We start from the raw sequence: 13101 nt of genomic DNA on the forward strand, positions 1-13101 counted from the left end.
CTGTCCTCTCAAGCAGCACAGATTCATTAAATAGAAACCTCAAGTTGGATATCGATCATTGCCATTTTTATTATTTTCATTTGTATTATATTACGTAAACGGGACTAGTAGCTGACCACCATGCTAATCGCTATCTAGCTTTTTCTGTGAAAGTCATTAAGTGCAACAGTTTTGGGGGTTTTATTTCCTCTATTCTTCAAGCATGTTTAGGCGATGAGCGATCTTTGATTTGTGTAAGGATCGTAGTTGTTTATGGCAGTCACTTTGTCGTTGTCATGATTGGGGTCAGCTGTTTCTGTTTTCCCTTGCAGTTGCTGGGGAAACGGCTGGAGGGCGGATCCTGCCAAACACACCTGCTGCCCATTAGCTCATCAGGCCGAAATAAAAGCCTGGCAGAAACAGCAAGGAGTGTCGGGTTATTACTCCGTGACGCTACTCACCAGACCTGACGTTGTGATTCTGCTACCGTTCTAGGTGCAATCTTTCCAGGTGCTGTGGACACCACGAGTGTTTTGACTAGTAGCGTTTCTCCGTGGATCTACTCTGTATCCCACGCTGTTTTATCTGCCCTCGGGCGTGATCTTGTGTTTTCGTATTTTTAAAACTAAGTTACCAGCATCCCTGCCGTGGCTCTCCTACCTTCCTGCATTTGGGTCCTCCACTCCGTGTTCGTAACAGAATAGCCCGACCAGAATGGACCCCGCAGACCCCAACAGCCTGTGCCAGGCCATGGCCAGCCATGGGCGCTTACTCGGACAGCACGAGCAATACTTCCGCGAGCTGAAGGAGGCAATGTCGACGCTAACCGCCCAGATCGGGTCGCTCACCTTGAAGGTTGGTGGGTGTGACCAATTCATTCACCAGTGTAGCCTGGTTCTCGATCAACAGCCGCACAGTTTCCCGAACGATGGCGCCAAGGTCGCCTTCATAATGAGCCTACTTTCCGGCCAGGCGGCATTATGGGCGATGGCAGTCAGTAAAGCCGATCCGGAGCTCCGAGCGTCATTGCCTGCCTTCCTGGTGGAACTTAGAAACGTCTTCGACCACCCAGTAAAAGGGAAGGAAGCGGGCAGCCGCTTGCTGGACCTCCAGCAAGCCGACTTGTCCGTGGCGGAATACTCCATCTCCTTCCGGTTTTTGGCCGCCGAGAGCCGTTACGACGAAGCGGCGCTGTGTGAGATTTTCCGGCGGGGGATCAGCCCGCGAATCAAGGACGAGCTGGCGGCACGGGACGAGACGTCCGGTCTGGAGGAACTCATCAACCTGGCCATCCGTTTGGACAACAGGTTGCGCGAGCGGCAGCGGGAACAGGAGGAGGAGCGACGACCTAAGGCAGCAGACACGGCTGCTCAGCCGGTTTTAACCATGTCCGCGGGGCGCTTCTTCGGCGCCTCGCCTCCCGACGCTTCGTGGCGACGCCCTCCTGCTGGAGATGGCATCGAGCCTATGCAGCCGGGGGGAGGACGGCTCTCCGCGGCGGAACGCAGGAACCGGTGGAGAAATCAGGCGTGCCCATATTGTGGTCGGCCCGGACACCATTCGGCCACATGTTGGAGGCGGCCTGATAGACGTCGCACCCGATCCAGCCACAACCGTTCAACCCCAACGCAACAATCAGTGTGAGTACTCCCAGCCCATGGGATCATGTGACCCAAATAGCCATTTGGACACTAAAAGGCTACAATTGTCAGGAGAAATGACATGGTGTGGGGTGAATGTAAAGATGACGGCTTTGGTGGACTCTGGGGCGGATGATTGTATTGTCGACCCGGAAATTGTCAACATCTTGAAATCTCCGATGGTTAGACTTGAGAAAACCAAGGAAATGTATGACCACAACGGGCGCCTCTTGGGGGTGATTACGCATAGAACGGAGAGTCTACACATGCGTTTTTATCGGTCAATCACGTGGAGACTAGACAGTTTTTCATTATGCCCTCCCGGTCAGCCCCAGTGGTCCTGGGTCTGACTTAGCTGGCTAGGCACAACCCTGACATAAACTGGGGCATGCCTAGGTTAGAGAGATGGAGTTTGTTTTGTCACTCACTTTGCCTGCAGTCAGCGGTAAACTACCACTGTGGCCCAGCTAAAGCAACAATGGAACCGATTAACCTGGAAAATGTGCCAGCAGAATACCACGACTTACGGGAAGTTTTTAGTAAAGACCGGGCCTTATCTCTCCCTCCGCATCGACCTTATGATTGCGCGATAGAATTGGTTCCTGGCGCACCGCTGCCTAGTACACGCCTGTATCAAATAGCCAAGCCGGAACTTCAAGCCCTTAAGGAATATGTCACAACGTCGCTGGCTGCCGGGCTTATTCGGCCTTCCAAATCGCCGCTAGGGGCAGGATTTTTCTTCGTTGAGAAAAAAGACAAGACGCTACGCCCTTGCATCGATTTCTGTGGTTTGAATGACATAACAATTAAAAACAAATAACCATTGCCGCTAATGGAGTCAGCATTTGCACCATTACATTCTGCTACGGTGTTTACCAAATTAGACCTTCGCAGTGCCTACCATCTGGTTAGGATAAGGGAGGGCGACGAATGGAAAACAGCGTTTAAAACACCCATTGGGCATTTTGAGTATTTCAAACGCTCCTGCAGCATTTCAATGTTTCATTAATGACGTCTTGCGTGACATGCTTAACCACTTTTGTATTGTTTACCTTGACGACATTTTGATTTTCTCTAGAAACCTAGCAGAACATCGGCAACACGTTCGGCTGGTTTTGGAGCGACTGCTGGAAAACCGTCTATACGTGAAAGCAGAAAAGTGTGCGTTTCACACCAGTTCGGTCCAGTTTCTCGGATATATTGTGGAGAAGGGTCAATTGAGAGCTGACCCGGCCAAGATCCAGGCCGTGGTCGAGTGGCCAACTCCTATGTCAAGAAAGCACTTGCAGAGGTTCCTGGGGTTCGCTAATTTCTACCATCGGTTCATCCGCAACTATAGCATGAAAGCGGAACCTCTGACGAGGCTTACATCTACTAAGATTCCGTTTATTTGTACTCAGCAGGCCGAGGCCGCTTTTGTTAAATTAAAATGATTATTCTCACGTTCACCGGTCTTGACACACACTAACGAGGTTCTTCCATTTGTTGTCGAGGTTGATGCTTCAGAGACGGGAGTGGGGGCGGTGTTGTCCCAACGGTCCCCAGTTGACCAGAGGCTGCATCCCTGTGCCTTCTTCTCTCGTCGGCTCAACCAGGCGGAGCGCAACTACGATGTGGGCAACTGTGAGCTGCTGGCCATCATTTTTGCGTTACTGGAGGGCGCGGCGGAACCCTTCCAGATCTTCACGGACCACAAAAACTTATCGTACCTCCGGTCCGCTCAGAGACTAAATCCTCCTCAAGCACGCTGGGCCCTGTTCTTGACACGTTTTGATTATGTCATCACTTACCGACCAGGATCCCGGAATGCCAAGCCGGATGCCTTGTACCGCATGCACGGTCCAGCCGCCGAGGGGTCTCCACCCGAAACGATGGTGCCGGAGAACAGAGTGTTGGGGGCCCTCCAGTGGGAGGTAGAGCGGAAGGTGGGTGGAAGCAGACCCCGGTAACGTGCCCTGGAAATAAGTTGTTTGTACCCACACACCTTCGTCAAGAGGTGCTGCAGTGGGGGCATGCATCAAAGGTGGCATGTCATCCTGGGGTTGGTCGAACGCTGTCCCTAATAGCACAGAGGTTTTGGTGGCCAGGGCTACGCAAGGACATACAAGAATATGTCACATCCTGCACAGTGTGTGCTCGAAATAAGCCCTCTCGCCGTAAGCCAGCCGGTCAGCTCCGCCCCCTGCCCATTCCCCACCGTCCTTGGTCGCATTTGGTGCTGGACTTTGTTACCGGGCTACCACCTTCCAACGGTCAGTCTGTGATCCTTACTGTGGTGGACCGGTTCTCCAAGATGGCGCACTTTATCGCCCTACCCAGATTGCCCACCTCTTTGCAAACAGCGGATATCCTGATAAGGGACATATTCAGGATCCACGGGATCTCATCCGACCTCGTCTCCGATAGGGGGCCTCAGTTTGTGTCCCGGGTGTGGAAGGCATTCTGTAAATCTTTGGGAGCTACGGCTAGCCTGTCTTCAGGCTATCACCCCCAATCAAATGGGCAAACGGAGAGAGCTAACCAGGACTTGGAGGCGGCGCTCCGATGTGTGTGCCATCAGCATCCTTCCTCGTGGGCGTCCCACCTTCCATGGATCGAATACGCCCACAACACCCTCGTGTGCTCTGCCACAGGTTTGTCCCCGTTCAACACTGCCTATGGCTATCAAACCCTTTGTTTCCTTCCCAGGAGGGCGAGGTTGCCATTCCCTCGGTCCATGTCCACCTCCGCCGGGCTCGCAGGGTTTGGCAGGACGCCAGGAAAGCCCTGTGCCGCACAATGGCCCGCAACAGGCGACTCGCGGACAGGCACCGGATCCCAGCGCCTTCCTACCAACCGGGACAGAAGATATGGCTCTCCACTCGGGACCTACAGTTAGCTGGGAGTTCCAAGAAGCTGGGGCCTCGGTTTGTCGGCCCGTTTGAAGTTGACTCCGTGATCAACCCGGTGGCAGTTCGGCTCAACCTGCCCTCCCACGCTCAAGGTGCACCCAGTCTTCCACACGTCCTTGCTCAAGCCTGTCTCTGCCAGCCCACTATGCCCGCAGGCCGCGCCTCCCCGGGTCATCAGCGGGCAGCCTGTCTACACGGTTAGGGCCATACTGGACTGTCGAAAGCGTGGAAGGGGGTTGCAGTACCTGGTCGACTGGGAGGGGTACGGTCCCGAGGACCGCCAGTGGATCCCCCGCTCCTGGATTCTGGACCAATCGTTTGTCCGTGACTTCCATTCGTCGCACCCTTCTCTGCCAGGTGGTCCGTCTGGGGGCGTCCGTTAGTGGGGGGGTACTGTCATGATTGGGGTCAGCTGTTTCTGTTTTCCCATGCAGTTGCTGGGGAAACAGCTGGAGGGTGAATCCTGCCAAACACACCTGCTGCCCATTAGCTCATCAGGCCGAAATAAAAGCCTGGCAAAAACGGCAAGGAGTGTCGGGTTATTACTCCGTGACGCTACTCACCAGACCTGACGTTGAGATTCTGCTACCGTGCTAGGTGCAATCTTTCCAGGTGCTGTGGACACCACGAGTGTTTTGACTAGTAGCGTTTCTCCGTGGATCTACTCTGTATCCCACACGACTCGCTGTTTTATCCGCCCTCGGGCGTGATCTTGTGTTTTTGTATTTTTGATTAAAACTAAGTTACCAGCATCCCTGCCGTGGATCTCCTGCATTTGGGTCCTCCACTCCGTGTTTGTAACAGTCGTGTCGTCCATCCAAAGACTCTAGTCTATACTGTCAGCTTTTTTGTCCTAATCCTAACACTTCTAAGGAGATTGAAGAATTTATGACATAGTTGATATGAAGTGATTAGGGTTAAACAAACGAATCGTTCTACTAGTCTTTCTGTTTCAAGCCTTGCTTATCCTCTGGATCTCAACTTCCAACATGACAGAAAAGCAAATACTGAAAACTGAACTACTCAGGTGGCATCACACAAAAAGCTAAAAAAAAACACACTTATGGAGACCATACTTCAAACATTTCACTTGTGTGTGTATATAGCAATTATTCCATGTATTATGGTAGCATAGACAATAATTAATATAATGTTAGTTGCTGTTGCAATGTTAGTATTGTTCATATTGTACAGATGACTACCTGTGTCAAACTGGTTTTCTATAAATAAACTGCCCCCTACGCACCGTGAGTGGCCAGGGCACAGCAGTGAGTCTCCTCTGGACTCCAAAGAGGATCAAGGCGAAGAGGATGCTGGTGAGAAGCCAGAAAGTGACGGCCACAAAGAGCACCCATCCATTGGCCGGTGCCGACATGTAAGGCGAGCTGGCGATGAGCGCCCAGTGGAGCAGTCCCAAAAACTATACGGGTAAAACACATACAAGACATCAAGTGATGCAACAACCTATCACAACATCCTCTTGTATATGGCTCTTCAAATATCGAAATGTCTATTTTTAGCGAAAAAAATATTCCACCAGATTTATTTATATATATATATATATAAAAACAAAATGGTGTTCCTCCCCAGAACGTATGCAGTATATTATGTACTATCATAACTTCAACATGTACTGTACAAATGAATACAGAAGATGTGAATAAACAGGTTGTTTGCCAAGAAAATGTGGTGCAAGCTTTTTCACCAGGTGGTACTCATTAACATTTAGAGGGATCATTTAGAGTGCGGATAACCGCTACATAAACACATTATGAACTTTTTAGTTCATCTAATTCATTGAGGCGTACCTGTTTATATTACAATTTTTTTTAGGTAGATAGTATTAGATAAGAAAAAATATTAGTAACACCGGACTCTCAGTCTGACAGACTCCAGCAAAATGGAGTGTGTTCTCTTAAAAAAGGCAGAATTTGTGGTATTGGATCTTACTACATACATTATGCGAGTGTACTTAATGTTGTGTCTGAGGCTATTTAGTTACAAATATGAGCTCATAAAACACAAGGACAAGTTAATGATTTATACCACAAGCACGTGAATGGTCATGCACTTCCCAATGTCGCTTGCTGAAATATAACAAAGTTCTAAAAGCCACAAAGTGACATAATGACTCCGACTTCACATCATCCAGCGCTTATAAAGCATGAACAGTCATGTGCTATACAGCCACACTTGGCCGCACACACCTAGTTCCAGTCTAATAAAGGGATCGTCCAAGGAGGCAAAGCTAGTCAAACAGTGTGTCACATGTCCGCTGTCCAAACATAAAACAATATAACGCAACGACAATGACCTACAGGACACCAATGATTCCATATGACTGCGTTCCGGCACATTTGTGTTTTCATAACACATCAGGAAATGATTCCATTTCACCTAATTGCTCTGAAAACTATTTACTATAAATAATGTATCTTTCATTCATCTATTGGCATTCATACAAAAGTAGAGTAATATCTACTAGTACTCTGATGGCATCCTTTATGTTGCATAATTTCTTTATTTGAATACCCAAATTAAAAATGATTAACTTCAAAATAGCATCATAAATAAAAAGAAAACATTTTATTTAAAAAAATAATTGGAGACATCTGCTTTTACGTTTCAACTTCAGATTTTGGCCGACATTTTTGTTTGATGATGTGCCATGAGATATTTCTAATGTGGCATAGTTTTGAGTTGCTCGCGGACAGATTTTGAATCTGGAAATTCCTGTTGCTGTTTGTATACACAACATTTAAAACTGACGCTTGAGGAAGAAGCCAACCAGGAGCGAGCTTGAAAACAGCCCACCAATCAGGAGCGGGCGTTCGCACAGTGAAATTGGCAATTTCCTTTGTACGTAATTCAAACTAATCTAGCATGTGTATTTTGAAGCCATGTGTAACTTGCTGGCACTCCTGATTCGCTGCAAACATGAGCGCCAGCAAAAAAAAAAAAAAGAAAGCCATAAAATTTGTCATCAGGAATGGAAAATATAATTTAGTTTCACGAGCGTCAACAACAAGTGCGTATGTCTGATCTGTGGGGCCAGCGTTTCCGTCGGCAAGCAACAATACACGGCAACTTTTCGAAGGACTTTCACACTGGCACAAGCCTGCAATAGGAGAAGATAAACTAGCTCAAATCTGCCCTTCATAAATAACAGTAAAGTTTGTTCACTAAACCTCCGAAGACTGTATTAGGGTGAACTTAAGTCAGTACATCCCACAGTAGGCTACAGGGATCTATTTCACAAAGCAGGTTTAGTGACAACTTTGGGTCAAGAAACCTTGAAATGTGGGAAACAGCGTTTTCCGTTTCAGAAAGGGAGGTAACTGAAACCAGAGGAAAATATACCGGAGTAACATGTTCCATGAACCACACCTGGTCGGTTGCAGGTTTTTCACAATGAACCTCGAGGTTTTCTCTGTCCCCGCCTCCTTTCAGCCACACTCGAAATTTCATCTCCTCATTCATAAAGTCCGCTGTGGCGAGTTTTTGCGTAAATACGTCTATGGTCTATAGCGTAAAGTCCACTTTTGCAGGGGCAACAGCTTAAGCAGGGAAGGCCAGACTTCTCTCTCCCCAGCCAATTCAACCATTTCCTCCAGCGGGATCCCAAGGCGTTCCTCGGCCAGCCGAGAGACATGGTCTCTCCAGCGTGTCCTGGGCCGTCCCCGGGGCCTCTCGCCGGTGGGACATGCCCGGAACACCTCTCCAGGGAGGCGTCCAGGAGGTATCTGAACCAGATACCAAAGCCACCTCAACTGGCTCGACCCTGAGTCCCTCCCGGATGACCGAGTTTCTCACCCTATCTCTAAAGGAGAACCCCCGGTCTGCCAGTCCAGAGTCAACGCCCCAATGTCCATGCGATGTTGTAGAGGCATTTAAAACAGTCAGGACCATGTTCAAATTGTGCACCATATTACATTGGCTTATACATACCTTGAACCACTGTATTTTTTTTAAACACTTAAGCATACTGAGCGACACTACTTTTTTACGTGGTACTTGGTGCCAAACGTTTGAGAACCACTGACCTCTAAATTATAATTATGTGCTGCTACTGCACTACCTGTCTGTGTATGTAATTAAAAACAATTATGTAATGTATAACAACAAACTTCGCTCCTTAATATAATGGTTCTGAGGTTTCCTTCTCTCTTTTGATACTCATTCCACTTCCATCAGAAAAAAACCTCTGGTCCTCTTATCTTATCTTCTTTTGCTGATGTCATGTCATGTGGCTTTCCATTAACTCTGACAAACAATGACTATACAGTGGAGCCTCTAAAATTTAAATGAGGTTGAATGTTCACACCACCCGGGACCTCAGCATACCTCTGAGAGCTCAGTTCTGTGAGCTTCAAAGGTTTTTTGTGTCCGTGTGTTTTTGTAACTGTTCTTGGCAACCCCCCCCCAAAAAAAAGAAAGAAGAAGCAGCCGTAATTTGGAGCGTTAATAGAAGAGGACTACCCAATGGTGTGACAACACTTATCCATGGAACAGATTACATGCCATTTGCCTAGTGTCAAGGAACAGATTGTGTTTGACCTTAGAGGTTCCACTGTATATTGATACACTATGCTGATATATGCAATTCATACAGTAGTCGTACAATAGGGACTTGCACCTTATGTGGAAACTTACAATTGAACATTAATGAAAGGGAGTGAATGGTGTTATTTATTCCCGATAGAGATTAAGTACAGTCATCTGGCAAAATGTTGCTCTTTATCACACCTAATTTAAAGCCACAATTCCAACTTTTTAACATCCAAAATGGAAAAACAATGTGAAGCATCCAAAGCACTCACTATTTGAGCCATCATTAGGACAGATGGGATGCTCCTGATGAAAGACATGTCCATGCTAGTGGTCACGTTAGCTGCCAGCCCTCTGAGGCTGTTGCCCCCCTGCTGAGTGTTCTGGGAGTTGGGGGAACCGGTCTCCGTGGTTACCTTGGAAGGGAAGTCTGTCATATTTGGCTCGTTAATTTAAAAAAACTAAAACAAAAGCAAAAAAGCAAAAGAGAAGTCTCTAATGGGAACACTAACAAGAAGCCCAACAGGCTAAAATAAACAAATACGCAGACAAAAAAGAAGAAGCAAAAAGCAGGCTCTTCGGTGAAACTTCCAAGATCAAATATTGTCACGCACACACAGTTGCACATACAGTGCCTTCCTCCTGCTGTTTGCCGCTGTCTGCTAATTCCCTGTGACTCCTCCCATATGACTCCCTGAGGCCTCGCCACCTGTTAATGTTTGAAAAGTGGGAGGAGGGCAAGCTGAAAGGAAACACAGTGTCGCCATTTAAGACCATTTTCTAAGGCACTCATGGCCTAATAGAGTACATAATCCATGTGTGCATTATTTATACTCTGTTGAGGGTCTTGGGGATGCTGGAGTCTATCCTATCGGACCGATGGCGACTTCAGTGGGGTACACCCTAGTTCCAGCAGGTCAAAACATTACTAAACTGATTAACATGAAAGTTTGTAGAGGATCGGCTGGCACAAGGCCAAAGATGAAACCATTTCAGTGGATAAAGGTGCTGCACAAGCATTAAAAGGCCATGTTCACTGTTTTCTGTTACCTTTTGATAACTATTTATCCTTGGCCTGAGGGTTACATCCTAGTTGCATATGGTTTAAAACAGCTAGTGTAATTATCATGCCAATACTTGAGCATGTATTGCAAAAATCGTTTTCACTCTTACTCCTTATTATTGATGCTCATGTTTTAAATAATCAAATATATTTCCAAAACACATTATCTATGTTCTCGTCCTCTTTCAAAATGTGATATCATAAATTCATTTGATTGAGCACTCACTGAAATACATGTACCGGTAGTTATATTTTATACATATATAGTTTTTCCACTATTTAAAAATATATATATGCCTATTTAATATTTTTTAAATACAGTAACAACAACAATAATAATAATCCATTATTCACATTATTTCATGTTTTATTTACACTCCCTCAAATATTTCCAAACTTGGAATTCATATCCACGTCAACGAGAGCCTTGCAAAGAGCGAACTTCAGTTTGCATCGACCATTCAGAGTATATTATCTCAATATCGTGAATTGTGATTCACAGAGGTTAGGTTTGCATTTTGCAAGAATTTACACCCAACCCCACCATTTGCTTCTAACATCATGCATGTCCCACCAATGCCCAGATGGATATGAATACAGAGCACTGACTTTTTTTTGTAACTGCGACTGCACTTATCATTGTATCTACCTTTCAGTGTGGAGTTTCTTGATGGTGTAGTCTGGCAAGCCACACCCACTTCCTTGAACAAAAGAAAGTTGTGTGACATGCCAGTCCCTGCTGACATGTAGTGTTGTGTTAGCTAGCGAATGACACAATTGGGATGGAAACAGAAAAAAACAAGAAGAGGCCAGCTTCGAGCATAGCCCAAACTCCAGCTCAGGCTCCACGAAAACTGACAAAACAGAGTTTATTCGAGCGCTGACAAAACAGAGTTTATTCGAGCGTTCGTCCTTGCACGTTCCGTGCACCATGCACAAGCTTGGCACAGAGGTTGCAGTTACACTTTAGGCCAGAGGTGGCAGTCGCGAGTAAAAAAAAGTGACATACTCCGCACACGCTACATGTAGTTCTTCTCCCAGACTTTTTGCTACAACTATATCGGTGGCATTTTTGCCGTAGAGGCAGAAAATAACATGAACATCCTACGGAGAAATTAATGTATTCAGGTTAATTAGCCTTAGTGAGTGGCAATGTAAGATGGCCAGCGGTGGATTCACTTCTCACTTCTTCCAACGGTGAGTAGGTGGCATTGACAGTCCATTCATATCACTGATCTGTATATATTACTGGATAGCAGATACACATGGGCGGCCATCATACCCCTTCCATTTCGCAAGAAGACTATAAACTAAGTAAGTACGTAAGTACACATACAGATTAGACATATACAGCTCGTAGGCTCTTAGTATAGGGCTGGTCAGGGTGGTCACTTTTTTTTTTTACAAATATGTACTGCTTTGAACACTCCCTTTTTCTTTTATCGCTCAGTTAGACCCCAATATTAGATTGGGGAGAGGCATCTTTTGTTGAATTACAGGTATAATTCTTTCATTAAAAAAATGGGTTAAAAAGTTTCCTCCTGTAAACATCATTAAGAATATCATTTAGCCTATACACACATTTTAAGTTGTAAAATGTCTGAAGTCCAAATTTAAAACATAAATTATGCTGTTTCTATTAAGTACTTTTTCAAATGTTCTCCAACTTCGATACTGTAAATATATAGTACCGTATGCCGAGAAACGTTTCTTGGGAGTGATAGTATGGTGGCCTCGCGAGTCGCGGCTTCAAAAGTCTTGGCCTATCCGCTATCCAGTAATATATACAGATCAGTGACTCATATGGTGGTTTGAATAAGGAAATGAAGAAGCAAATCTCTTCAAAATAAAATAATTTGTACATGTGATTTTTGCACTTATAGTTTGAATGAACAGCTATGTTTTGTAATAAATTGGCATGTGGTTGCATGAGAGCACATTAACCAACATTTAGGATTTTACTAACAGACTGGAATACACATTTGATCAATTATTGATAGCCGACCGTGAAGCGGTTTCTTATGATTTGACCCAATGCAAAAGATGGGGTGCAGGCTACATTTGAAATGTTTTACAAATAAGCTTAGTGAAAAAGATGCTGTCAGAAGTGGGATTCGAACCCACGCCTCCAGGGGAGACTGCGACCTGAACGCAGCGCCTTAGACCGCTCGGCCATCCTGACATATGAAGACATTAATGACATGTCTCTTAATATACCTTTTACTCTGGTGTATGGTATTACGGTGTATTTGTATTTAAATGTGCTTCTATGAGGCAACAGTTACATAATGCAGGCAAAAGCAGTTTTGTCAAAAGCGGATCTCTGTCTCCCTCTCCTGGAGATTAAACGGCTTTGCATAGATGCAATTTATGCCAGTATGCCACCCACACAGAAAATAGCTACAGTACAGTGTGGATTGTCATTTAATAAAATTCAATTCAATTTGAACTCGGACGATGTGCTAGTAAGTAATGCTCACAAACGTGTCCCATGAATAGAATAACATTCCCTATGAATTCCCTCCATGTATGAAATAATGCAATAAACATACAGGAGCGTTTTTTGTGTGCGTGTGTTTTTTTGTTGTTTTTTTATTCTGAGCAAAGGGACTTGACCCAAAGACTGGCCCATGATAATGCAGTGGAACCTTAAAAGGCTTGTTCAGATTGAAAAACGTTTTTTTGTTTTTATGAATTACCCTGTTTTAATTGTGATCACTATGTTACAGCCTCAAACTAAATTATTGCTTAACTGTACATGCAATGCTTTAAGTAACACTTTAGTAACTGTTTTCAGCAACGCTGTAATTATTCTCGAGTCTAATAATATAAAATTAGGTAACTCTTATGATTAAGTTCAAACAATAAATCACTGTTAAAACTCTCCTAAATTAAATGACATGTAATAAATATAAGTGTCAAGTTGAAGGTGCGAAAAACAAAAAAAAAGCAGAATGCTCTGCATGAATGGCATCTTTTC

General features: G+C 45.4%; 2 protein-coding genes and 1 non-coding gene across 3 annotated transcripts in view; 1 reads left to right on the forward strand and 2 right to left on the reverse strand.

The window, feature by feature from the left end:
* pllp (plasmolipin) overlaps window positions 1–9722 on the reverse strand; it is a 12461-nt gene extending 2739 nt beyond the window's left edge. The window contains exons 1-2 of the mRNA XM_086074112.1: window positions 9331–9722; window positions 5757–5930 (exon numbers count right to left, since the gene is read on the reverse strand). Coding sequence (XP_085930238.1) covers window positions 5757–5930; window positions 9331–9495 — 339 coding nt within the window. The 5' untranslated portion in view covers window positions 9496–9722. The remainder of the gene's footprint in view (window positions 1–5756; window positions 5931–9330) is intronic.
* Window positions 339–5262, forward strand: LOC147176395 (uncharacterized). The gene is made up of 4 exons (XM_086074111.1): window positions 339–1619; window positions 3113–3333; window positions 3417–3544; window positions 4308–5262. Exons 1-4 carry the CDS (start codon window positions 694–696, stop codon window positions 4710–4712), a joined length of 1680 nt encoding a protein of 559 aa, XP_085930237.1. The 5' UTR covers window positions 339–693; the 3' UTR covers window positions 4713–5262.
* A 2498-nt stretch (window positions 9723–12220) lies between the features above and the next one.
* On the reverse strand, window positions 12221–12303 carry trnal-cag (transfer RNA leucine (anticodon CAG)). The gene has a single exon. It is a non-coding gene; the product is annotated as a tRNA-Leu (tRNA).
* Between the last annotated feature and the right edge of the window lie 798 nt (window positions 12304–13101).

The sequence above is a fragment of the Leptonotus elevatus genome, chromosome 4, assembly GCF_054856555.1.
Source record: "Leptonotus elevatus isolate MCC_2025b chromosome 4, RoL_Lele_1.0, whole genome shotgun sequence".
NCBI lineage: Eukaryota > Metazoa > Chordata > Actinopteri > Syngnathiformes > Syngnathidae > Leptonotus > Leptonotus elevatus.